We start from the raw sequence: 25,860 nt of genomic DNA on the forward strand, positions 1-25,860 counted from the left end.
TTGCTGTGAGGGTGCTGAGGCGCTGGCACAGGGTGCCCAGAGAAGCTGTGGCTGCCCCATCCCTGGCAGTGTTCAAGGCCAGGTTGGACACAGGGGCTTGGAGCAAGCTGCTCTAGTGGAAGGGGTCCCTGCCCGTGGCAGGGGTTGGCGCTGGATGCGCTTTAAGATCGCTTAAACCCAATCCACTCTGTGAGTGTCGTTCCATGAAGCCTCTGCTAAACAGGCGCTGCTCTGTTCTCATCCTGAACTGCCATCTAGCGGCACCCCTTCGGCTTGCTCCTCGGCCTCGGGCAAACAGGCCTGCCCCGAGCTGACGCTTACCCACAGCTCGCCTTGGCTCCAGCAACACCTTCCCCGACAGCAGCGGTCTGCTCCCCGGCCACTGAGGGCTCTGGAGGCGGCTCCTGAGGCACGGACCCGCCGCCATCTTGCGGGGTTAGACCTGGGGCTGCCTGGAGCCCGGCACAGGCCGGACTCAGCGCCCGCATTCCTACACACGGACACAAAGGCACTGGCTAGTGTCCCCGCATTCCAGAGCTTAGGATGGACAGCGGAGATGTGTCAGAGCCACCTCTCGCTCCCATCCGCTGCCGCGCGTTTATCGACGGTCCCTGCACCGCCCTTCGCCCCGCGCCGGCAACGCACTTCACCGACGCTCCCTGGCCGAGATCGCGCCCGACCTCTCGCGAGAGCTGGCGGCTCTTCCCCGCTCCCGGCAGCCTTTGCGCTTCCTCTTTCCCCGCCGCAGCCTTGAGGTAAGGAAGCGATGGCGGCCGGGGCGCGCCCTCAATCCGGTCCCATCGCGGGCCCATCCCGCCCAGGGAGCCCATGGTGGGGCACAAGGGGTCTGTCCTTTTCCGGATGCCCGCGGTATTTGCGGGGTGGGACGGATGGAGGTTGCGGAGCCGGGGGTGTCTGGTGGTATGAGGAGGAAGCAGGCCTGCGGGGGAGGTCGCAGCTGCGGTGATGATTTCCTTAGGACACCTTCAGACTTAACTGTGAAGAGTTAAGCGTAGTTTCTGAGCAGCGCCTGGGCATGAGGTGAACATTCTGCATGTCTGCGTTATAAGCTTAACACAGGTTATTTATAACGAGTTTTTTGCAGTTGAGCAACAAAGATGGTGCGCTACTCTCTGGACCCGGAAAACCCCACGAAATGTGAGTTGTAGAGGTTTTGTGAATGTTCGCGGGGCGGGGGGCTTTACTGAACCCATTAAGGTTTTAATTCCAAAAAATGGTTTTATTTCTCCGCAGCATGCAAGTCACGGGGATCCAACCTGCGAGTGCATTTCAAGGTATGCAGCATTCACATAGTAAAAAATGCAATGTTTGAGGGGGTTGTTTTTGGTAATTTTATTAGGTTTTCTTTCGAAATACATGTCTTTTACTCTTCCATATCTTTACATAGTTACTTAGGGGTGGTAGCATAGGTTAGGGCCTGTGTTTGGTTTGACTGCATGTAGTGGTTTTCATCCACAGGATCAAAAGTAAGATGGTGCGCCCTAAATAGCTTTGTATTTTATATAGATAAAGCGCAGTAGGGAAGCATCTGCAGGGAATTTAGCAGGAGGAACTGGGCTACTGAAACGTTCAAGTTAAGCTCAGAACTGGAGCTGAGGAGATGCTTTTCTGCTTGCTGTTACACAGGAGAAGAGGGTTTTTGCTCTTATATTATCAGGTGGGAGTGTAGCTACTTTCTGATGGTCTTATCCAGTGCTGTCTGAAACACTGATGCTTTAACTTGATTTTTCTTCCGGGGCCTTTTCTCCTTTTAATAATTCCCTGCATAGGTAACTATGTAGTTTGGTGTTTCTTTACATGGTTTGTTACCTCAACACATCCCTTGAGGTGTCATGCTTGACATTTTAGTAAGGATTTATCCTTCAGGTGCTTTCTTTACTTTTGGGAATTAGTGGCAAAAGAGGAGTTCAGAAAAGCATAAATACTAAAATTCTGTTTTTTTTCTGCTTGGAAAGATCGAGGTACAGGGTAGAAACCAATAAAGATGTCTCCAGAGCTGTAAGTTTAGTAGTGAAACTCATAACAGAGGTTAGAAAAGCAGGTAGTGAAAATAGTAGCTATAGTGTTGCTGGTTATTTTACATTTGTGTGTGCGTGATGCTTTAAACTGCGATTGTAGCAAAAGTAAGACCTGGGAAGCAGCAAGGAGTGCTTTTACCCACTTTATAACTTGGAAAGATGGCATTAAAGTGAAGTTTGCTGTGCTTTGTGTTGCCAGAACACTCGTGAGACAGCCCAGGCCATCAAGGGCATGCACATCCGCAAGGCTACCAAGTACCTGAAAGATGTCACCCTGAAGAAGCAGTGCGTTCCTTTCCGCCGCTACAACGGGGGTGTCGGTAGATGTGCCCAGGTGAGGCCTGGGGTGAAACAAGGGGAGGAGGTGTTTGGTTGATGGGAGGGAAGGACAGTGTGAGGAGCAGTCCGGTGGTTTTAGTGGTGATGGGTGTATTAAAATACAAAATAGTTCAATTACTTTGGTTGATGGTACCTTAAAGCTTATCAAGGACGCTTTCCACTTGGCCAGGTTGCTCAAGAGAGAAAAGATTCACTCATATACTTAATTCTAGTACAGGAAGTGTTGCACATACTTACAGTGTCAAGTACGTGATGAAATTTAATTAGTTTGGTATCCCTTTAAGGCAATGTAATGGTGAGTTAACAGTGCATAAAGGACAGGTAGTGTTATACTGGGACAAAGGTTCTTTCCCCTCCTCCCCCTTACTCTTCCTTTTTCCCATTTTTCCCTCCTCATTTCCCCCTCCTTTTTTTTCCTGTTTTTTTTTTCTTCTTCTCTTTTTCCGTTTCTTACTCTTCTTCCTCTTCCTTCAGGCCAAGCAGTGGGGCTGGACACAGGGACGCTGGCCAAAGAAAAGCGCAGAGTTCTTGCTGCACATGCTCAAAAATGCGGAGAGCAATGCTGAGCTCAAGGTGGGTATTACAGACACAGAGCACTTGTGTCAGGTTGTGTGGCTGTGCTCCCCAGCAAGGTGGAGCAAGTGTGGTTTAGTGCTCCTATAAACTACAAACCAAAGCAAAACCTTGGGGCAGTTTTTACCTTCGTGACATTAATTTGGGAAGTTTGATGGCGGTGATGACGTATCTTAGGACACCTTTGGAGTACCTGTGAAAAAATGCTAAGTTTTTTTTTCTGAGCCATCATCATTTTTTGAGGTATCTTCTTCCATATCTCTCTATTTGTTTTCTGGTTATATTTATGTGTATCCTCTCCTAAATCTGTTGTGGCACATGGCAGTGCAGTCTGGTTTTCTGACTTAATGTTGGTGCTTCCTTGGCAAGCAACCAGTACTGTGGCATCACCAGGTTCAGCTGTTCCTGTTTTCCAGCACCAGCATGCACGGAGGAGTGGTTATTCTCATTTTTTGTGCAGAGATGATGGATGTGAAGAGGAAAACCCAGTGACAGGTTTAATTTCTTCCTTTGCCCAGGGTCTTGATGTGGATTCTCTGGTCATCGAGCACATCCAAGTCAACAAGGCCCCCAAGATGCGCCGGCGCACCTACAGAGCGCACGGCAGGATCAACCCCTACATGAGCTCCCCCTGCCACATCGAGATGATCCTCACTGAGAAGGAGCAGATTGTCCCCAAGCCGGAAGAGGAGGTTGCTCAAAAGAAAAAGGTACCAAGCGTCATACCCGTGTCACCATCCAGGGATGGGAGGGTTGGTGCACTGTTGCTTGCAGTGGAACGGGTTGCTGTGATGATGATCTTAGGACACCTTTCGAACAACTGTGAAAAAAAATTCCATGCCAATTCTGAGCGACCTCATTGTTTACTGTAGATGCAATGTTGAGAAGGAGGGAGATGGCTTCGCTGAGGTCTCTCTTATGGGAATGGTTTGTGCTGCTCTGCTGGAGCAGAGTGTTGTGGTGAAATTGTAAGTTGAGTTGACACTGTCTAGGCGAATTAATACTTGTCAGGACACTTACATAACAGTATGGTAAATACTGTTAAAACACGAGTGCAGGTATGATCGATGGGTGGTTTTGTGAACAGGGGAAGGAATTCCTTGCAATTCCAAGAATTTTGTGCAAGGGGTGGCTGAGAGGGGAACTGTAGGCTCCTGTTCTCACTTTCTCCATTCCCTCTTTGTTTTCCAGATCTCCCAGAAGAAGCTGAAGAAGCAGAAGCTCATGGCTCGGGAGTAAGCATGCTGCCGCTGGTGTACAGAAATAAATACTATAAACTCCAGTGCTTTGGCTCTGTGTGTCTCAGCCTTTGTGGGGCAGGGTGTTGGGGGGTGCTGGCTGGCTGTCACGGGTTCGTCCCTTAGCCCTGCCCTCTTCGTATTCCTTCAGCCGTGGAGGTGATGGTGCCGTGCGGGCGTTATTCACCCATAACCGAGTTAATTAACCGGGATAATTAACGGGGGCCACGTACCGCCGTCAGTGTGCGGCGCAGCGCGCAGGCGCTTCTCAAGGGGCGGGACAGTACCCTCTGACCGTATACGCCGCCACTTCCCATTGGCGGTTGCGCCGACCGGACGTGCGGAGGCCACTTCCGTGCGGAGGCTGAGGCGACCCGTATCGGAGCTGGGCTGGAGCCCGCTGAGGTGAGTGCGGGCCCGGCCGGACACCGCCGGGGCTGCGGCTGCGGCTGCGGCTGCGGCTGCGGCTGCGGCTGCGGCTGCTCCCCCTCCCCCGTTGGGCCCTTCGTGCTCTGCCTCCATCCCGGCTGCACGGGGGCTCGCTGCTCCTCTGCGTTAACCGGGTGTATCCCGGCGTGCCCAGCTCTTGCTGAGGTGTGCAGCGCTTCGGTCTGAACGCTCCTCTGAGGAGATTCACCGAGTCGGGAAGGCCCCGCTCTCCAGGCTTTACGTGGACGGGGAAGGGCGGAAACTACTGCACGGAGCGGGAGGGCTGTGCTGGCCACCGAGGAGTGCTCCGGGGCTGCAGAAACCGGAACGTGTTGTGTGATTCGGCCCTTCTGGACTGGCTCATCCTCTGTGGAAAAAGAAGGAAAAACCTTACCTTTTGTCTGTGCACCCTTGGTTTGTTTCCATAATAGTTAATTAACAACCGAGTTAAACATGCAAAACAAAGACCATTTGAATTTGCCATGTCATGCATGTTCTTTCTGCTGACCCTAATGTGTGTGTGTGGTACAAAAGCTTGTATCACAAAGAGATCAGCTAGCTATTAAAATGTGACCATTTGCCCTATTATTCTTTTTTTTTCCTCTAAAAATTACCTGCTAACCAGGCCACAGAGCACCACCAAGCAGAAGAACCTCATGAACGGAACTTTGGTATCTTAGGACCAGTGTTACGCTTCCAGAGGCTTCCTTTTTCATCTGGCACAGGTATGATGTACTTTTCAGCTGGTATCTTGACATGAAGTGGCTCCAGAGCACTCTTGCTGTTGCCTCGGGGGCAGGCTGAGTGTTCCCTTCAGGCACGCTTGTTAGCTGGTGGATATACCTGCAATACCCTGCTGGAATATTTGGTATCTGGCAGAGGGAGTAGCTGAATTGTCTTTCTGAATGGCTTTCAGAAGCCAGTGTTCATTCACATTGTCTCATATTTCTGGTCTGGGGAGAGAGAAGGATTTATTGTGTGATAGTTTGTCTGATGGTACAGAATTAGTGTGGGATAAAAGGGATTCCACCAAGTGCGAGGTCCTGCACCTGTGCTGAGGCAGTCCCAAGCACAAACACAGGCTGGGGAAGACTGGATGGAGCAGCCCTGAGAAGCACTTGGAGATGCTGGGTTAGGAGAAGCTCCCCATGACCTGACTTCAGTGAGTGCTTGAGCCCAGAGCCGCCCCATGTTCTGGGCTGCAGCCCCAGAGCGTGAGCAGCTGCTCAGGGAGGGGATCCTGCCCCTCTGCTGCGCTCTGGGGAGACACACCCCCCCCCCCCCCCCGGAGTCCTGATCCAGCTCTGGGGCAGCAGCCCAAGAGGGACGTGGAGCTGTTGGAGCGAGGCCAGAGGAGGCCGTGGAGATGCTGCGAGGGCTGGAGCAGCTCTGCTCTGGAGCCAGGCTGAGAGAGCTGGGCTGGGGCAGCCTGGGGAAGAGAAGGCTCCTGAAGGGGAGACCTGAGAGCAGCTCCAGTGCCTGAAGGGGCTGCAGGAAAGCTGGAGAGGGGCTTGGGACAAGGGATGTAGGGACAGGCCAAGGGGAATGGCTTTGACCTGCCAGAGGGGAGACTGAGATGAGCTCTTAGGCAGAAGCTCTTCCCTGTGAGGCGCTGGCACAGGGTGCCCAGAGAAGCTGTGGCTGCCCCATCCCTGGCAGTGTTCAAGGCCAAGTTGGACACAGGGGCTTGGAGCAAGCTGCTCCAGTGGAAGGTGTCCCTGCCTGTGGCAGGGGTTGGAACTGGATGGGCTTTAAGGTTCCTTCTGACCCAAAACATTCCATGGTTCTATGATATCATCCTTTTCTCAATCCCTGACTAGGATTCTGTTACACTTACCCACCTGTCTGCCCTTCAGTAGCAGCAAACTGTTTGATAGACCGGATTCCTGCCATTTAGTTTCACCTTAAGTCAAAAAGGAATGAGAAAAACCTCTTGGCCCCTCTGATTCAATATAGTAAGGAGTGAACTGTTAGCTGCAGCTTATTTTTCAACTAGTTTTGTGTGGTTTAAGCAAGAACTTTTCTGTATTTTTTTTTCTAAGTTTCTGCTATGGGACTGATGAATTAATAGCAAACCTTTTCTTTTTTTGTAATGCCAAGAATGTTTGTCTTGTTGAGGACTTTATAACATTGTAATGCACAGCATTTTTGAATCCAGAACAATAATTAAGAATCTAAGGTTAAAGGATTTTATATCTAAAGTGTCTTTCATACATGAATATCAACTACAGTCTTTATTTATTAAAGACTGTTTTCTTATCTCACAGCATACAACCTTGTCATCCTAAGTTGTTTTTCTTTTCTCCTCTCCAGCTTTGTCACAAACAAGAGGAAGCCATGGTGTGCATTCCCTGTATTGTCATTCCTGTTCTCCTCTGGGTCTACAAGAAATTCCTTGAGCCCTATATCTATCCCGTTATTGCACCTTTCGTGAAGCGCGTATGGCCCAAGAAAGCTGTGCAAGAAACAACAGCCACAAAAGAAGGTCAAGGAGGCAGCACTGGAAATCCAAGGGCACCTTCAGCCACGAAAAGAGATCAGGAGGATGGCTCTGGAATTTATAAAGTAAGATTAATGCATTCAGCTAGCTGGGGATTAAAAGCGCCTGGTGATAGTTCAGGGTGGGCACCACAGAAGAGTAAACGGTTGTTGTTATAAGTGTTTTTATGGCTATTTTCTTAGCAAAGAGAGTTAGTGGTAGAAATACAGCTAGGGATAGTTGCTTCAGCTATTTGGTAGGTCTTGGAAGGATAGGAAGTGCACCTGTTTTGTGAAACAGTTAATTTATTATTTTTTTAAATGACTGGCTATTCTTTGAGACAAGGAGAAAGTCAAATAATGAGCACATCACACCAGATACATGAAGCAGAACTAAAAAAACCCTCCTCAGCTCTTCCACTTGCAATGTGGGAAGATGTTTGGTGTGTGTAAATTGTGCGTTTAGTATTTATCTTCTCTAACAAAATGCAGAGATTTGCGTCTGTTATCTCTGCGTTTTTTTCCCTCCTGAAGCAGTAGTGATATGTAAATCTAAAGAGAAGCCTCTGTCCCAGTTCTTGCTGCAGATTTCTTTAGGATCTCCCCTGGCCTTGCTTCTGAAAGCCATTTCCATCACCAGCTGTTACTGTTCCAGGTGCAAAGTCCTTTTTTGACATTCCATTAATGATGCTATCTTTTATTTGCAGTTTGAAAGCAATGGCGTTGCAAATGGAATTGCTGCAAAAAGATCCACAGAAGTTTCTGACAAGAAAGCGGATTAGAGGAATTAATTAATAATTTATTCGCTTGTGTCCAATATGAACTGGTAATATTGCTCCCACTTTGAGACATTTTTCTTTGCACGTTTTAGCTGAATAAACTCCCTTTATGACTCACAGGAGAAGGTCTCTTTCGCCATTCAAACTCAAATGGCAGCTAGCACATTTCTAAATTTAAAATGTTTAAAAAACTGAAGTTCTTTGTTTTCCTCACTGGAACTACTTTTCATCTATAATTGATTTGGTGTGATTAGAGTTTAGGTTCAGTAACTTACGACTAAGTCAAGCTTTGGAAGATAAATTTATCTTAACATCTTAGTTTCATTAACTGCTAGTGCAGTACTTCAGGCTTTCAAACTAGAGCTGCTCTTGCTTGCTAAAGAGCCATGAATTGTATTGCGGCAGAAGCATCATCGTTAAGAGTTTAGATTTTTCATGTTAAATCTGTGGATGAGCTAAAGGAATTATGCTACATGCAGAATTTACTTAGCTTGCTAAAGCAGAAAGTCTTGATTTCATATTTCCATTAATTGTTTTCCTTGAAACACTGTGCCTTTCTTTCCTGAAGGGGAGCAGCAGAGGCACGATGCAAGGAAGTTGTTGCATTGTATTCTGTTGCAGTGGTTTAAAATGGTGCAGTTCTGTCTTAAAAAAAACCTAAACAAGCAAACATCCAATTAAAATCTCTTCAACGTGCTTGTGGAAGTTGAATGATAATAAACCAGGATTTTATTTGAAAGTAAGGTACTTCATACAGTTGTTCTTAGGCTTCTGAGCTACAAATATCTAAAGTCGTAGCAAATCTTTGAAAACCTGGAGACAGGCTGCAGGCTGAAGGAGAACATAAGACTACTGACTTTGGAATAGAGAAAGTGAATTAGTGAGGTCCAGCTTTACCTCTTCCTTGGAAGATATGTTTCGGAACAGACCTGCCTCCCAACATGGTACTGTAGTTGTGAGGTGGTTTAAATGCCCCTGTGCTCAGTAAGGAAATGATAGTTCATGCTTTGTCTCCTCTGCCAAACCAGAGTATTCATTGAAAGATTCGAGACAAAACCATTTCAGCCATTCTGGATTTACCGTTTTCCTAAAAGTATGCTTAAAAAAGCATATATGTAATCTTTGAACTGTTCCTGAGGTCAGGTCTTGTTCTTGTGGCCACATTTCTTCATAGAAGATAATTATCCTGAAGACTAGCTTGATGCCAGCCAAATGCCTGTATTCTGCTGGTACCTGGTTTTGTCAGGTCTTGTGTGAACTGATTCGCATTGTTTGCAGCTGGGTATCGCCCCCCTCCTGTTACACCATTAATCCTGTAATGAGATGAATCGCAGAAAACTAGTAAGATGTTGTGTAATAACTGTTTGCTCTCCTTTAATGAGCTAGTCTTAGGAAGTGAATTTGGTATTGCTGTTTAAAGAGCTTTTGCATCATCCTTGGAACGTTACTCCCATGTGATCAGCGTATCACAGCTACAGCTTTCTCTTAGACTGGTGAAGTTCCTGCTCTTTGTGATATGGAAACCTGGTTTTATTATTGTCAGTATGCACAGATGATGTAATTCATATAATAAAAGATAACAGTACTAAATGTACACTCCTGTAACTTTTCATGGGTGGTGTTATGTGGATTGTGTAGTAGAAACGACAGGGATTGGAAAGTGGAAGTGAGGGAATTGTGCTACTTCCCAGTTGTTTTTGTCCTTTATCTTTGAATATTTCACCCATAGTGTTGCAATGAATCATAACCATATCCATCCATCCATCCCAACCCTATCCATCAGAATTTCACCTGGTAAAGTGTGGATGTAATCTCTGCCGTGGTGGATTGGGTTTTCTAAACAAATAAACCGCCTCGTCACCCCAAACAATAAATTCCTCTGTCAAAGCTCATGCTCTAAATCTGAAAGCTTGGAACTTCTATCTGAAATTGCCTTGTGATGTGGAAGGAGTAAACTGCCTGAGAAAGGCACTCCAGAGCTGAGGTCAGGCACAGCACCATTCAAAGGGCTGGAGAAGCAAGTCCTTGCAGGTGTGCAGCTGAACATGAGTTCTTGCATTGTCAAGATTGTCTCTTGCACAGTGTTTCCTGCCCCAGGGCAGGTAACCTTAGCCACTGTTGTGAAATGCTGGGCATCTCATAGACAGGCCCAGGTTTGGGGGTAATAAATTCACCTCTAACAGCTGCAAACACAACAAAAAGTAGAGCAAGAGCTGTACTGGGACTCTTTGTCAGTGTGTGCAGTTGATTATGAAGTGTGCATAATTATTTGGGTTATGATTATACAAGGAAGTGCTTCAGACAGTAACAGGGAAAATAAACTGTATGGTAAATCAGACTGAAAGCTGAGTGAGGCTTCTAGCTGTGTGCTGTTTAAACACCAGTTTCACCACTACTGGAGAGACTGCATAAAGCAAAATGGGCAGATAATGCAAGCAAAATTGCGGGATTTGTGCTTTCTGAGATGGTGTTTTGGTGCTTCTGTTAGCTGCAGTTTAACACCCACAGGAGTAATCTACATCACAAAACTTTCCAGAATGAGGAGCTTCACTGGGAGTCGGGGCAGGAGATTTGTGCAACAACTCTTCTGTTCTTGTAATTTTCCAAGAACAGGTCAATAATCCTGTTGTGTGTTGTGAATAGTAAAAAAGCAAAGGAACTGCCTAAGCCTGGGCAAGGGCGCAGGAATCATCTGCTGAGAGACAAAGACGTGCACAAAGCCTTGAGAAAGGTAAGTAGGCAGAGATTAAGGAAATACTCGCACGAGAGAACAATATCAAGTAAATTTAACTGAGAAAATCTGCATATATTCATTACTAAAAGCAAGGTTTACAAAAGGGCCCAGGCAGCTAATGGTGGCAGTGGACATCTAAGATTTATGAGGCCAAGGAACAGCTTCATTTATGCCAAAGACCTTTAGGAAACTGCAGTGTAGAAATCTTTAGGGACTAGAGTTCTGCAGATCTAGTCCTAAAGTCGTCAGCATTATTAAAGCTGTCTGGTCTTATCTGAATACTATGGAGGAAGAAAATAATATTTGAAAATACTTGAAAAATTATTCAAATTGACTCATTTAAAATACTTTTTTTTCTCCATGGCGAGGTCTAGATGTGATATGGTACCTTCTATATGCTGATTTGCATAGGTAGCTGACTGCCAAAGGCATGGATATTATTGAAGTACACCTTAAAAAATCCAGCAAGTATATGTAAAAAATTCTTAAATAGAAGTTGAGAAAGTTTTATATTGCTGATTATTTTGATGGGCCTGATTTCTGCAAGCAAAGGAAATTCTGGCAGGTTAAATTGAATGGGATCAGCCTCCAAGGATGTCTAAGCTGACAACCAATTCTGTGGAAAATGATCTTTATTCAGATGTGCTCACAGAACACTGTTAAGTTCTATCTGCAAAGCTGATATAATGACAGGAACACAATATGCTGTCATTACCCGAATGCAGCAATCACGCTCCAGCCCTGTGGGAGCTGCTGGGCATGCTGCTGAGTTTAAGTCCTTGGAGTCATTCCTCCTTGATTTCTGCACAATGCGGAACATGATTGCTGACAGAGCAGTCTTTTCAGAGGCTGCAGGTAAAGGAAATGACAAGAAACTCAATTTACACTTTAGATTAACTAAATCTGCCTTCAATGAGAACTAATTGTTTCATTAAACTGAATGACATGAAAGAAGAGATTATCTTCCCTGTGCAGTTTTCTGATTGTTGGAACATGCTCACTGAACCAAACCGTGTTTTGTGTTTCACAGCCTGTCATTACTTCTGCTTTTCACTGAACCTGACTGCAGCAGTTTAATTGAAATGGCCTAGAACACTGTGAGTCTCTTGCTTTAGAAGTGGTTTTCGATCATACTGCTCAATCTTTCATTGTATTTGAAACATAATGTACTTGAAATGTTGGAGTGTTTACATGTAGGGAGATGCAGCAATACTTGTATTTCAGCTCCTTTGTGCACACAGTCCTACCTGTTCTATAGCCACTGTTGGCTCTGCACGGGTTTTATTGCTGTGGCGGTCTGATAAAACACCATACGAACATGACGCCAAACCCTGTGCCAAGATACTTGCTTTACGTGGCAATGTGTCTGCAGTGCTTGCGCCCCAGCTTTGCGCACGTGCTGTTGGCTTGCACAGCCCAGTTACAGGTGTGTGTAAGAACTGGGCTGCGTATTTAGCATCATGCACCGTGATAATGGGATTATGCTCTGGGCTGATCACACTGGGAAAGGTTTCCCGTTTGAAGGAGCCATTGGGCATTTATAGAACCAGCAAAAAACCACCTCGGAGATCATTGCACCACAGAGTGCTTGGTGTTGGAAGGGACCTTAAAGCTCCTCCAGCTCCAACCCCTGCCACGGGCAGGGACTCCTTCCACTAGATCAGCTTGCTCCAAGCCCCTGTGTCCAACCTGGCCTTGAACACTGCCAGGGATGGGGCAGCCACAGCTTCTCTGGGCACCCTGTGCCAGCGCCTCAGCACCCTCACAGGGGAGAGCTTCTGCCTAAGAGCTCATCTCAGTCTCCCCTCTGGCAGGTTAAAGCCATTCCCCTTGGCCTGTCCCTACATCCCTTGTCCCAAGCCCCTCTCCAGCTTTCCTGCAGCCCCTTTAGGCACTGGAGGTGCTCTCAGGTCTCCCCTTCAGGAGCCTTCTCTTCTCCAGGCTGCCCCAGCCCAGCTCTCTCAGCCTGGCTCCAGAGCAGAGCTGCTCCAGCCCTTGCAGCATCTCCGTGGCCTCCTCTATCCCACATGCAGCGGCGACGGCTGGCACAGGGTGCCCAGGGAAGCTGTGGCTGCCCCATCCCCGGCAGTGCTCAAGCCCAGGTTGGACACAGGGGCTTGGAGCACCGCAGTCCAGGGCCACCCCCCCGTCCCCCTTCCAGGACTACACTTCCCGGCGTGCTCCGCGCCGCCTCGCTTCACTCTCCCCGCGGACCTTTGCGCATGCGCGGCGCTGCGCGTTGGCGACGTGGAAGGCCGGACGCGGGCGGTGGGTACGGGCAACGGCGGCGGGCGCGGGCCGCTGAGGGAAGCGGAGCGGGGCCGGGCGGGGGGGACCCGCCGAAGCCGCACTCGGTACCGGGCCGGGCCCGCGGTACCGGCCGCCTCCTGCCCCGCGGCGTTGCGGTGCGAGCGGACGGGGCGCCGCTGACCGGGTAAGCGGGGGCCTCGGCGGTGCCTCCGGGCCCGGCCCGCCGCAGGGGGTGGGCGCCGGGCAGTGCTAGCGGGAGCTGCCGCCCGCCCTCAGGGTTCCGGTTATCCCTTGTCACGACTGCCACCGCTCCCTGTGGCGATGGAGGGGCTGCGGCCGTGCGGGAGCGCTCAGCACTGAACCTGCGGAGAGTTCCTGGCGCTGCCGGTGCCCGCTCCTGGGCAGCGGCCCCGCTGTGGCCCCTCGGCCCTCCCGGTCTCCGGAGGTCCCTCAGCGCTGCGGGGCTGCTGCTGTCGCCACAGTGCAGGCGTCAGAGCGTGTAGGAGAGCGTTCTCCCCGCATTGCTGGTGTTGCGCTCTTAATGACGCTTATTATTCGTGAAAACGGTATAAAATGTCGTGTTTTCTATTCTTCTTTTGTAGTTGTAGTGTCCAGGGGTCCTGCTCAGGCGCCCTGTGCCTCGTGGTCACTCGTGGCTGTTTGTTTTCATTCCTTCCAGGGGTAATGATTAGCAGGAGTGGGGAATGGCTTAGCTGAAAAGAGAGTTTTTACCTTAACAGATACCAGGCTTTATCTTGTATTCTTTCACACCAGGCACTGTTCGTTTGTTATTGGTAACTAACTCTACCTGGACCAAATTGACCTCAAACAGGAGCTGGTAGCAGGAACTGTTACAAATTTAGATATAAATGCTCCATCCCTGGCAGCGTTCAAGGCAAGGCTGGATGGGGCTTGGAGCAACCTGCTTTAGTGAAAGGGGTCCCTGCCTATGGCGGGGGTTGGAGCTGGATGACCTTTGAGGTCCCTTCCAACCCAAACCGCTCTCTGATTCTATGTTCCTATGATTCTATAATTATTATTATTAGTGTTTAATCTTTTGCACCAAGTGTAGCGAGGCTGTAATCTCATTTATTCCGTTGCATGCACTGAGGGATAACATGCTGGGCTGCAGTTACAATCATTTGAGGTATTTTTTTCAAGTAAGTAGGTTGTTAATATTTCCCCTGTTGGGCACTTTCTGAGTGTGGGGGAGCAGAAGGAGCTCCTGGGTGGTTGGTTCCAGTTTCCTGACACAGGCTGCTGGGTTGTGCAATCCCCCATTTAGTCAATTCCCAACTAAAAACCGTTGAAGCCAGGCTGGATGTGGTTCTGGGCAGCCTGGTCTAGATGAATATGTCCCTGCTCGTTGCAGGGAGGCTGGACTGGATGAGCTTTGAGGGTCCTTTCCATCCCAAACTAATCTATGATTCTATGAACTTGCTCCATTTGGGGTGAGTTACAATGTGTCCTCGCTCCTTAAATTGCCAGGAGCTCAGGGAGGCCACATTCCATCCTCTCCTTGGGTTGTTTTCTCTTTTCATGTTGCTGCTGCATCAGCAGAAGTCCATGGACAGCTCTCTCATCTGGCTGAAGCGACCATCAGCTCCTTCTCTTCCTATCCTGTGCTGATCTTTTAGTAGCACAGCTTCTAATGCTTAATACTTTATGATAAATTCAGTAGGAAAGTATTTATAGCAAATTCATAACGAATTTAGATGGCTCTGGTGCTTCCAGCAATTTTAATCAGATGAACAGGAAGATCTCAGTGTGTTTTTAACATGCCGGTGACTGACAGAAGGTATTACGAAGTAAGAAATCCTGTTTGGTGGCTGGTGAGCTGATATTAAAGTGCATGGTTAAAGGTGATAACGATATTTCTTCAAAGTGTATTCTCTAGAGTGAAAAGCCCACTGCACCTTGTGTTAATTGCGCACTTTGGCAAGTGTAATTTCATTTGCAGCAGACTCTGGAGATAGGTGAGATAAATCATGATGTGTCATATTGTATAAAATTATGTGTACATGCAAAACAGATTTGGCCTTCAGTATAACATGCTTTTTTATGCTCTGGGTAGATTTTTATCTGTGAGAGACAGTTAAAACAGAGACAGATAGCTCTGTTGGAAAAATATGCATAATTCCCAATTGTGTGAAGGGTACAGATGCCAAAATAATTGTATAAGCTTTGAAACAGCAAAATCTACCTGGTCTGCAGACCTTTTAATGAACATCTAAGCATCTTTTTGAAGCTTAAAAGGAGTTTGATTTATTTTTACTTTTTAAACATCATTTTGGCCGTTACACAAGATTTATTTATATCTGAGAGTAAAATGGGGAGAAAATCCTAAGTACCTGTAACAATAATTTTAACATCCCTTCCATAAAGAGATAACTGTACCAAACCACTAGCTATGCAGATTATTAAATCTTGTTAAGTTTAGCATGACTTGTATTATATCCAACCCAGCTGCCCATTTTAATTATGTTAGTAAATTAATGAATTACTAGAGGTTCTTTTTTAGGTAGATTTAATGATTATTAAAAAATAAAGTGGGGGCAAATTCATCAATAATCATAAAACATTTTCATAACAAACAAAATTTTCAGCACTATAATCCAGAATAGATTATTATGTACTCTGTGTAAAACTGTACCATTGAAGACCATGGTAACAAAAGTGTCTTTTTTGCCACTGTAAGAAGTTGTGGTTGAACCAGAAATATTGGTACTGATATGCAGGATACTCTTAAGCTGTGAAGTCAAGTCTTTGTATGTATTGGGCATACTCTTTATTTTTTAAGCTCCTTATTCCACTGATGTTCCTGTTTAAACTTCAGTTTGTTCCTCTCACTTTATAGTTCCAGTACAGCGCAGGGGTTTCACTGGTGAGGGCAAATGAAACCTTTAAAAGAAATAACTGGGCACTGCAAAGAGCAGGATTAGTATTTGAATTTACACTGCTTGAAACTTTTGAAAAATATGCTGTATGCCTGTAGTGGTTGTTTAACAGGTGGAGAAAAATGGATCCTTTTACACAGTGCTTGCCCAGCCTTCCTCCCTTCTAATGGCGCTTTGCTAATCAAATTACAGAAATTATCTCTGCATGTCTTCCAGAAAACACTTGCTGTGTTCGAGTTCTGACATTTACTTGGCATGTAGGAATGTAAGAGTGAGGATAGAGGTAATTTTATTTCTTTAATTGCCTCCACACCACCTCTCCTTCCCGCTGTGACAGGATGTATTTCTGAAACTGGTGCTGTCATTCCACTCTCAAATTGGTAGGCTGGATGCAGTAATTATTTAATAAAATGCTGTGACTGGAATTATGTAGGAGGTCAGGAAAAGGATCTTTATAGTTTTTGCAGGTTAAAATTTTGTTAGTTCCTGGCAAATTTTAGAGGCTTTTGCACCTTCAGGGAGGTTTAGCCACAGGTATTGTGTTTTAGTGTGGGAGTGTAATTAGCAGCATTAAAAGGGTCAAAATTAAAGAGTCCCTAACAGATCTTGTGGAATTTTATATTGAACTTTATAATGAATTTATAAATTTTGTATTTAATTTTAAAATGAACTAAAGATCCGTTTTGTTGAATGTGTGTAAATTAGACAAAGAAGTACTTAAATGCTATAAATGCTTATTTACTTGTAAGAGTTAAATGAAGTCTCTCTGAACTTCTTAACAGGTGTCTGTGGGATTCGCATCCTGTCTGGAAAAGCTCCTTCAGGAGGCTTGGTACGTTCCTGCTGTCTTGCCTCTGACAAAACATTGTGAGTGGGGAGAGAGAGGTAAATAAGAGGTAAATCGATTGTGTGACTTAATGGGTTTCTACCCCACTTAATGGGTATGTGCTAATGTAAGGGCTGATACATGGTGGGTGGAGATAGCACAGTTTTGGGGTTTAGGTCTTCAAAACAAGATTCGTATTTACCACATATATTTCCTTATTGGTGACCAGAGCCATAATGTAACATTTTCATATTTTTTACAGCAGTGTGTTTCAGAAGTTTTTGTTCTCAGGCAAAAGGTTGGAGCAGTAAGAAGGAATGGCATTTTTATGTCAAGTTTTTTCTGATCATGTATAACTTTAGAGAAGGGCAGTTTGAGCAACGTTTTGATGATGTTTTCCCCCTATGAGTCAGTAGTTCCATTTGGGGGCAAGACTCTGAAGGTAACCAGTGATGGTGACAATAGTATATCTGAAATAAGCTATTTTGAGATTAATAAATAGGCATTTCCTTAGTGATCAAAATCAGGGGATTTGATCACCACAACAGTAACCTGTTGCTTAGTGATTATATGGAAAATATGTATTAGGCTCCTGGGATGGCACTGGGAAAATAGATAAGCTGTACATCTTAGTCTCATTTATAGAATTTAGGTTTTCATTTTTCTGTCACCTCCTTTCCAGAGCACCTTATGGCAAACTCTGAGATTACCAGAGGGTGAACTGGCGAAGGCAAAGGTGATTTATAGCATCTGTTGTTGAGCAGTTCTGTCAGCAACCGCAAGATCCCATTTCTCCTGCTCATATCCCATTTCTCCTGCTTGAAATACACCTAACCAAAAAGGTCTTGAAAAATCCCTTCTTCAGCTGTGAGCAGAACAACTGTCCTGTAGGTGGGTTGTGAAGTGAGCAGATTGTGCTCTTCAGAATTAGGCTTTTATTGACGACTGACTCCTACGTAAAATGGTGTGGGAAAGGAACTGGAGCAGAAAACACAGTATCATCACTGGTTTTTGCAGCTGCTGTTCGCCTTCCCTTTGAGTGGCCTTCTTTGCCTGCAGTAAATCTATCAAGATTAATCACTTCTGCTATGTGCAAGACTCTTTAGGCTTCAGTGAAACCTGTAAGGACCACGCTAATGTCACTGCAGTGCTGCTCTTGCTGCAGAAGAGGAAGGCACTAGAACAAGTTACAGGAGGATGAAAAAAAATGCTGTGTTTGTTCATCCAGCAGACTAAAGAGTGGTCAAGTCAGATGATTTTTATTGAGAGCTACCTAAAGACCTGAAGATGGCATTTTCTTTATTTTTCTTGTACTTAAGCATTGTGTGGACCACTTCATAATTGTGTTGTACTTTTGGACAGCAGTTAATAAATACATCTGTCCTCAGGTGTTGAGCTTTAAGGAAACACACTTTGGTACCTGGTGAATGGTTAGTGTCCTGTGGTGCAGAAAAACGTATTTTAAAAGATTGTAGACATAGTGGAGACTTTCATGACCTCAGACAGTAACTATCAAACTTGATAGAGTCTAAAAAATAGTGGGTAGAGGAAAAATAGAGATATTTCTAGATATTGGTCAAATAGACAATTTGAACAATATCTTGAAAGCTATTTATTTTTTCTCTTTTTTGTGGGGTCACCGTATGTGTCTGAACACCTTCAGTCTGGAAGATTAAGGGGTATGGGTAGAGGGAACTGGAGAAAGGAGTGGTTGCCAAACATGCAGCAGAAAAGGGGAGGAAGATTACGAGTCAGTACAGTGAAAAGTAAAATGAGCACGGTCTTTCCTGCAATAGTCATTAACTTAAAATCAGTAGGAAGCGTTTTTAATTTGTAGTCATGAAGGATGCATTAATTGTGCTCTGAAATCTCCCAAGCTGCTTGGTTGTAAGTGGCTGGCGTATAAAAGAACGTGAATTCTTAGTGGTGGATTGACTGCATTTGATGATTGCCAGGCATTAAGTTTTAGCTCAAATATTTTGACTCATTAACATGCTTTAAAAGCAGAGATTGTTTCAGTGCTTTTCTCTGATTCAAAAAGGCATAATTTCCTGTATTCTGAGGATTGTGAAGATTTTTCCTTTCCCCCTCAAGCTCGTGTTACAGGCATGAATTCTTATTGCCATGTATTTCTGCATCATCACTTTTTAGCAAAATGTTACCAATTTAATTGGTAAACCTCAAATTCATATGCTTTTGTACCTCATTTTGGGGTATGAATGATCTCTTGCTGTGAGTGAAATATTGGTATGACTGCTTTTTATCTATGAAGAAAGATCAAGTCACATCTCTTGTTGGGTGTTCTTTTTCCCCAGCCTCACTAACAACACCAAAACAATTCTCCAAGCAGGTACAGTGGAATAAACACTTTGTATGCAAGGAAAGCTGCAAAGCCATCCCTTTTAAGGGAGGGAGCAGTGTCACTTTGCTTTTCAGATACCTACGTGCATGCTTCAGTGAGTTAACTGCAATTTAAATTACAGGGTCTGTTGAGTGTTGCCTTCTTTTCTGGAAGTGAGCATAAGTAACTACAGATAATTTAGGGAAGAGAAACTCCAGTTTAGCTGCTGACATCAAATCTATTTGGTTTTCCAGTATCAGTGCTCATTTAATAGGAGCTGTTGGAACAAGTCCAGAGGAGGCCACGGAGATGCTGCGAGGGCTGGAGCAGCTCTGCTCTGGAGCCAGGCTGAGAGAGCTGGGGTGGGGCAGCCTGGAGAAGAGAAGGCTCCAGGGACACTATAGAGAAGCTTCCAGGCATTAGGCAGAAGCTCTTTGCTGTGAGGGTGCTGAGGTGCTGGCACAGGGTGCCCAGAGAAGCTGTGGCTGCCCCATCCCTGGCAGTGTTCAAGGCCAGATTGGACACAGGGGCTTGGAGCAAGCTGCTCTAGTGGAAGGTGTCCGTGCCCATGGCAGGGGGGCTGGAACTGGATGAGCTCTAAGGTCCCTTCCAACCCAACCCAGTCTGGGATTCTGTGATCCTGTGATTCCTTTTGTGTCCCAGAGGGCTGTGTTGCTTCACTGATGGACAGAAATAACATCTCTTTCGTCAGAAAGTTTCTTCAGACTTTGGGATTTGATGAAACGTGGCAGAGGATTGTCAAAGCCGAGGTGCATTGGGGTGAGGATTAAAGCAGTACATGCAGGTGCTTGCTGAGATCAGCTTGGAGTTATCCAATCTCCTGTCTTCAGTTTGATTGCCTCTCTTTCAGTGGGCCTGGAGATGTTTTGAGATATTTTGTGTCCTTCCTGGAAAATGGGAGTATTTTGATAGGAATAAATCTCTCATTTGGGAATACAGAAATGGGCTAGTGAGTTGCAAAAGCTGGTTTGCTGGGTTTGAGGAGCTTAATAAAGGCGTCAAAAGAAGCAGGGCTTCTGGTTTACTGCAGCTTTCCCTGGTCTAGTAAAGCAGGATAAAAGAAATTAAACAGATGCTTCCCATGAACAAACCTGAGGGCTGCACAGCTACTGTAGACAGCTAACTCTGATCCTGCACGTGAATATACATCTGCAAGATGTAACTTAGTTTTTGTCAGACTGTTCTTTATCTTATGATGCTGTATCTGTTAGTTGTGTAGGTATGTGTTGTGTGTGATACTTAGTCCACAAAGCATTTGATCCTTAGGTATTGTTCTGGGCTCAGGTATAAATATTATTGTCATATAAATGAGTAGACAGAATTCAAATATATTGTGTGGACAGTAAAATTCAAGTATTGGAGCTGAATAATGCCTACTGCCAATGTAGCTTCCATTGTGTGGAGAGCAGTATATATATATTGCAGTAATCTTATAACTGGGGGGGAAGTTATATGTTAGGATTTTGTGGGACGGTTTAATGTCTTATGGGTGAAAGATGGTGTGAAACCTGAAGTTCTTGAAAGCAAATAGGGATCAGCCAAAAGCCTCAGTGCAGCTGCTTTGGTAATACTTGAATAAGCAGCATTACATCTCAAATGTTCTCATCTTTACAGTGGCATTGGCTGCTTTGCTGGAAAGGAGAACAATGTCCATTAATTTTAGTTTATAAAGCAGCAAACTATGAAGGTAACCAAGTGCTGTTATGAATGGAAATGAAAATTTTTAGGTTTTCAAATGTATAATAGCATCACTTAATTTATTTTAATACGGTTGTGTTAAAGACCCAACCTATAAAGCACATCTCAGATGGTAAAGTCATCTGCATGACTGCCTCAAATTCTTACACTTTAAAGTACTAACTTAAACCAAACCACAGAAACCAAGCCAACCAAACATAAAACCCCAAAACACCAAACCACAGCTGTATATAATCTTCATTATTCAGGTTGTCTTCAGACTCAACCAGATGACCGCGGTGAGCATAGCTTTGGAAGGGGGTGATTAGCAAAATGTCAACATCGGGAGTTAAGTTGTGAGACCAGTAGGAGATCTATTACGTGGTGGAGCTGTAATTACTTACCTAAAATTATTTAATTAGAAGGTTTAGAGAGCGTGATAAGTTTTTTTCCAGGTTCAGCAGTACACATGCTGTACCTTGAGTCACGGGCTCAAACACAGCATGTATGTACTGCTGAATTGCTTTCAACTTGAAGAGGGAAAAATGATGTTCTTGTAAGCACTGTTAATAATCGATATTAAAATCTTTTAGAAGGAACAGTAAACTCAGTAAATTTCTATCTACCCATAGCTATTTGAGTTTGGGATGAGTCCTCGTGCAAAACAAACTTCCTTGTGTTTACTCTGAAGGGTCTGCTGCTACATCATGGAGCCAAGTTCTAGGACTAAAAAGGTGTTTGGTTTAATAAAGCATGTCAGTTGTAGACAAAGCTATGATTCTTTGGGGATGTTCCTAGTTTATTTAGAAAGAAAACTGTTGTGATATGTAGAGGTAATAATACTATGTTAAACCAAAGGACTTGCTAATAAATTGTCTCTTTAAGGAAAAAAACTAAGTTAATGCTTCTCAAAAGAAGGCTTAATTAATTATTTTTTTTATGAACCACGCTTTTTTTCCTTTTTTTCTTTATTTAAATGTATTTCCTGAAAAAAAAAAAATTAGATTCCATTGGTAATTTACTTCTAGGGTTGGAACTGACTTTTTTGGAGTGAATGGGTGTTGTAGTTTAAGCACCAACTACTAAGAAGGAGAAAAATAACTGTCACAGATGAATTCAGGGGATTTCCTGTTACTTGGTGCTTAGTGTGGCTGTCCTGCTTCAGCATATGAGTAAGCAGAAACTGTTCAGCTTGGTCTTCTGAAGTGGCTTTGGGATCCCCTTGACTTGCCTTGCTGTGTGGTGGGGCCTTGGTTCTATGAAAATCACGGCTAAGTAAGGATTAGGTACAATTCCAAAAATACCGTGGCAGTTGTGTTCCAAACTGGCTGACCTTTTGTGTCATCTAAAGATTGGAACCTCTACTCCCTTAACCAACATACAGCTAGATGGATGAGAATATGAAAGAGCACATTGCTTAACAGAGGTGTCATGGGATTACAGAATCCTAGACTGGTTTGTCTTGGAAGGGACCTTAAAGCTCATCGATTCCAGCCCCTGCCACAGGCAGGGACACCTTCCACCAGAGCAGCTTGCTCCAAGCCCCTGTGTCCAACCTGGCCTTGAACACTGCCAGGGATGGGGCAGCCACAGCTTCTCTGGGCACCCTGTGCCAGCGCCTCAGCACCCTCACAGGGAAGAGCTTCTGCCTAAGAGCTCATCTCAGTCTCCCCTCGGGCAGGTTAAAGCCATTCCCCTTGGCCTGTCCCTGCAGGCCCTTGTCCAAAGTCCCTCTCCAGCTTTCCTGCAGCCCCTTTATGCGCTGGAGCTGCTCTCAGGTCTCCCAGACCTTTAAATTATTCAGAAGTGCCGAGAGGGGACTTGAGCTGAAATATGGGTCCAGGGTCACTGTCACTGGTGTTTGCTTCTGCAGTGGTTGGACATGTGCAAACCAAGGGCTGCAGGGCAGATATGCCCATGTACAAGCTAAACCTTGATTCTACTTCCAAGTGATGATCCAGTATTCCCTTATATTATGCAAAATTTGTTTTCTCCTCTTTATTCTATTGCTTCAGTATTTGTTGGCTTTGTTTCAAAGGTAGCGTACATGGAGTGTTGGTCTTTTATCTTTGAGACAGCAAAACTTGTGTGTAGGTAAGATGCATTCGTTCTTTTGTGTGAGTAAGCATTCAGCCGAAGTTCTGGAAATCCTCTTAAACTAATTACATTTTATAATCCTTTATTGCTTCTCCCCAGAATTCCCTGGCACCAACTTCCCTTTTTACTCCTAGGCTGCTTTTATATTTATCTTCCTGTAGGTAGTCTTCATGGCAAAAATGAGTTCTGCAAATGCTACAGACAGTGTTGTCAGAGTTTTTTGCTATATGAGACATATATAAGGTTATAAGGTCATTGTATCGCTCTTTCCTTTGGTCAGATATAAAGAGAAGTGGTAGAAAATAACTGCATTAGAAACTATAGCTCCCTGGGTGAGTGATAACAGAGTTACAGCAGTGGAGTTGGAATAAGAGCAGATATACTGGTTCAGTATAAAGTTTTATCTCTGTTAGAGCAGTGAATAGTGATAGTGGAGGATGGAGCCCTGGAATGAAGGGGAAGGAGTGCGGAGTGGTATTTTCCTAGCCTATAGTGTCCCCTGCAAACAGAATTTAGAAAATAATAAACATTTTCCTCATTTTTGTTGGGTGTCAGCTTTTAAAGACCTCTTTATTACTTAATAGTATTAAGTATTCTGTATTCTGCTCTCCATTTGTGCTGGTGCTTTCTTGTTTCTGAAATACTGGGGTACTGTGCATTCCCTCTAAATCTTGAGGGAAGTTCTTCAGGTAGCCTTTCGGATGACTGCAGACATCTCATCTAGTTGAAGATGTCCGTACTCATTGCAGGGGGTTTGGACCAAATGACCTTTGAATGTCTCTTCCAAACTAAACTATTCTATGATTCTATGATTGCAGCTTTTCATGGCATCTCTGTTTCTTTATAGTAAGTTCTCTTCATTTTTGTACTAATCTATATTCATATAAACTGCTACTAGAATGCTCTTTTCTGGGAGTAATAGCTTCTGCAAATAGAGGTCTAAGAGAATCAGTGCTGGAGTACTTCTTGGAACAAATCCTATTGAGACCAAGGGAGGTGTTGCTGTTTCTGATATAGCTGTCTCTGTTCTCTCTTATGCCAGCTGAGGAGTGAATATTTAGGTTTCACAGTAATATCTTACACAGCAATTTTATCTTGATGGGGGTGCTTTTTTAAATACAAACTTCTAAAGCTATTGGTCACCGTTATTTCCCCTCGAAAGGTGGGAGATTATTAAAGCTGATGTCCTGGAAAGGTTTAAGATGCTTAGGAGCATCCCTGGCACATAGTTAATTGCATCGTGGTGTTTTTATTTTCTTTAATTAAATTGTTTATGAAGTGCTGATAAGCAGCATGAAGAATTGAAATCTTTTCATTCTTCACACAGATCCAGTGCAGCACAGCAAGTAATGAAAAGATGTTTTGGAGCATATCCCCGCTGACTTGTTCAGTGTTGCTTCAAAAAGCAGTTGTTTCTGATGTGTTCATTTTTTAGCTTTCCCCCGTTGAAGTAGTTGGCTGGAACCAACCATGTTATTTTGCAAATATCAAGAGGTTCAGTAGTACATTTCCTCACTTAATTCAAATTAACTGTGTAGCATAGTGCTTGCTCTGGCAAGGTGGCTGTTTTTAAGGTGTGGATCATTGATGGCACACAGAAATTAGCTGTGTGATGGACTCCCATTCTTGACAACAGGAGTCATTTTCTATCTATGTATATTCAGTTGGAAAATACGTTTTTTGAACAGTTTGTTGACTTGACACCTCTGTTTAAATTGTGAATTCCTTGAGTTTTTCCCCACTGGTGGCAGCCTTGGTATTGATACGAAGTGTGACACTGTTACTGCCGTGTGATTTATGAAAATCCAAGTGAGATGATGACTGAAGCATATAGCACAGTAACTTTTCGTTTCCTTGGCTGGAGGTGTTATTGTCCCAAGTTCTTTGAAAGAAAATCTTTTTAATAATGCCTTTTTGTGTGCCTATTTTCTACATTTCAGTAATTGTTCAAGGTTGCGAACTGAAGCTTTACTGATTCTGGGTCTGTATATTCTGTATTTGTACACAAGACTTATATGTTTCTCTCTTTTTATTTTTTTTTCTTTTCTAGAAGAAATGAAGATTTAGAAACCTATTTGCCAAACAAAGAAGATGGGAGCAAATAGCAGCAGCATCAGTGAGCTTCCAGAAAATGAGTACTTAAAAAAGTTATCAGGAGCAGAGCCCATCTCTGAGAATGACCCGTTCTGGAATCAGCTGCTGTCATTTAGCTTTACCACTCCAACAAACAGGTAAGAGGGTGCTTGTTGAGGAACTGAACTTTGTTAATGTATTTGTAGAAGTGAGAAGTCTGAAAGCAAATGAATGGGTTATGTTAATTATTCCTGTTTTAGGTAGGGAGCTATAAATGCCTAGGTAAAATGAACAGTTGTTTCTAACTCGTTCCACCACTTCTTCCATTCCTGTGTGTGCCTTTCTTTGTAATAGTTGTAATTGCTGTTCAATGCTCCTTGTAGCTGGGAAAGATCAGAAGTAGGGTCTGTAGTGTTAGGGGTGGCTTTTTTCTTTTTGGTTGGTTCTTTTTGGTTGGTTTGGGGTCCTCGCTTTTATCTTTCTTTGAGGAATTCTCTGGAGTTAATGAAGATTCCAGTGTGTGATGTTTCCTCTCAATTTTCAGTGAATTCTCCATCTTGCATGTCTTAGCTGTATGTTAGCTGTTAAGTTTCTTAGTCTGTATGCCTTTTTTCCCCCTTCTCTCTTACATTTTAAAAAGAAGTTTGGAACTTGTCTCCAGGTCTTTTGTATTTTCTAAATATTTGAAATTGAAGTTCTGCTTGTCTTTTCACTCTAGCAAGTGGTGTATGTATAAACAGAACTAATATTTTTTGAGAGGATCCATAGCATATCTCCAGAAATGCAGAATATAAGTCCTTGTGATTTATGTTAACCCAAGTCCTTGGCTAAATTCATTGGCCTGGTGGGTGATTATTGGTCTCACAAGGACAATCTGGTATTACTTAATACTTCTAAATAGTACTTAAACTGTTTTTTAGTTTACAGTATCATCTGACACTTTTCTATCAAGTGAATGTCTTATTTACCCTGTTTTATTAGCAGTATTTCCTTGCAAAGGACCTAGTTTTTTCATAGAATCACAGCAGACTACAGCTAAACACATTTGTGTTGTAGGTTTAAGTAAGCC

At 44.3% G+C, this 25,860-nt stretch overlaps 3 protein-coding genes and 3 non-coding genes across 17 annotated transcripts in view; all 6 read left to right on the top strand.

Annotated features, from left to right (window-relative positions):
* Positions 1-958: 958 nt before the first annotated feature.
* LOC133267894 (small nucleolar RNA SNORD58) lies at positions 959-1,028 on the top strand. The gene has a single exon (XR_009742911.1). It is a non-coding gene; the product is annotated as a small nucleolar RNA SNORD58 (small nucleolar RNA).
* Positions 991-25,860, top strand: part of RPL17 (ribosomal protein L17) — a 117,160-nt gene continuing 92,290 nt past the window's right edge. The window contains exons 1-6 of one of the 2 annotated variants that reach the window (XM_061450503.1): positions 991-1,158; positions 1,255-1,295; positions 2,239-2,373; positions 2,853-2,951; positions 3,470-3,661; positions 4,143-4,189. In XM_061450503.1, coding sequence (XP_061306487.1) covers positions 1,119-1,158; positions 1,255-1,295; positions 2,239-2,373; positions 2,853-2,951; positions 3,470-3,661; positions 4,143-4,189 — 554 coding nt within the window. In that variant the 5' untranslated portion in view covers positions 991-1,118. Of the gene's footprint in view, positions 1,159-1,254; positions 1,296-2,238; positions 2,374-2,852; positions 2,952-3,469; positions 3,662-4,142; positions 4,234-25,860 lie in introns of those variants that run through there. The other variant, XM_061450502.1, reaches the window with a different exon arrangement.
* LOC133267893 (small nucleolar RNA SNORD58) lies at positions 3,107-3,180 on the top strand. The gene has a single exon (XR_009742910.1). It is a non-coding gene; the product is annotated as a small nucleolar RNA SNORD58 (small nucleolar RNA).
* Positions 3,735-3,806, top strand: LOC133267892 (small nucleolar RNA SNORD58). The gene has a single exon (XR_009742909.1). It is a non-coding gene; the product is annotated as a small nucleolar RNA SNORD58 (small nucleolar RNA).
* Positions 5,205-9,469, top strand: CUNH18orf32 (chromosome unknown C18orf32 homolog). Its single transcript, XM_061450504.1, has 3 exons — positions 5,205-5,343; positions 6,932-7,183; positions 7,804-9,469. The coding sequence occupies exons 2-3, from the start codon at positions 6,956-6,958 to the stop codon at positions 7,876-7,878; spliced, it is 303 nt and encodes a 100-aa protein (XP_061306488.1). The 5' UTR covers positions 5,205-5,343; positions 6,932-6,955; the 3' UTR covers positions 7,879-9,469.
* DYM (dymeclin) overlaps positions 12,783-25,860 on the top strand; it is a 224,463-nt gene continuing 211,385 nt past the window's right edge. Inside the window, exons 1-3 of one of the 11 annotated variants that reach the window (XM_061450486.1) lie at positions 12,783-12,877; positions 16,539-16,652; positions 24,769-24,949. In XM_061450486.1, coding sequence (XP_061306470.1) covers positions 24,810-24,949 — 140 coding nt within the window. In that variant the 5' untranslated portion in view covers positions 12,783-12,877; positions 16,539-16,652; positions 24,769-24,809. Of the gene's footprint in view, positions 12,878-12,974; positions 13,044-16,538; positions 16,653-24,768; positions 24,950-25,860 lie in introns of those variants that run through there. The other 10 variants (XM_061450488.1, XM_061450489.1, XM_061450485.1 and 7 more) reach the window with 10 other exon arrangements.

The sequence above is a fragment of the Pezoporus flaviventris genome, unplaced genomic scaffold (genome assembly GCF_033815535.1).
Source record: "Pezoporus flaviventris isolate CSIRO_AGI_PZ_B2104156 unplaced genomic scaffold, CSIRO_AGI_Pfla_v1 ptg000010l, whole genome shotgun sequence".
In the NCBI taxonomy this organism is placed as follows: domain Eukaryota; kingdom Metazoa; phylum Chordata; class Aves; order Psittaciformes; family Psittacidae; genus Pezoporus; species Pezoporus flaviventris.

What these genes read in the sequence shown, in the direction of transcription:
- CUNH18orf32 (XM_061450504.1), top strand. Translation starts at nt 6,956, where the DNA reads ATGGTGTGCATTCCCTGTATTGTCATTCCTGTTCTCCTCTGGGTCTAC. An exon ending in ATGGCTCTGGAATTTATAAA is followed by an intron (nt 7,184 to 7,803) that starts GTAAGATTAATG and finishes TTTTATTTGCAG; the next exon opens with TTTGAAAGCAATGGCGTTGC.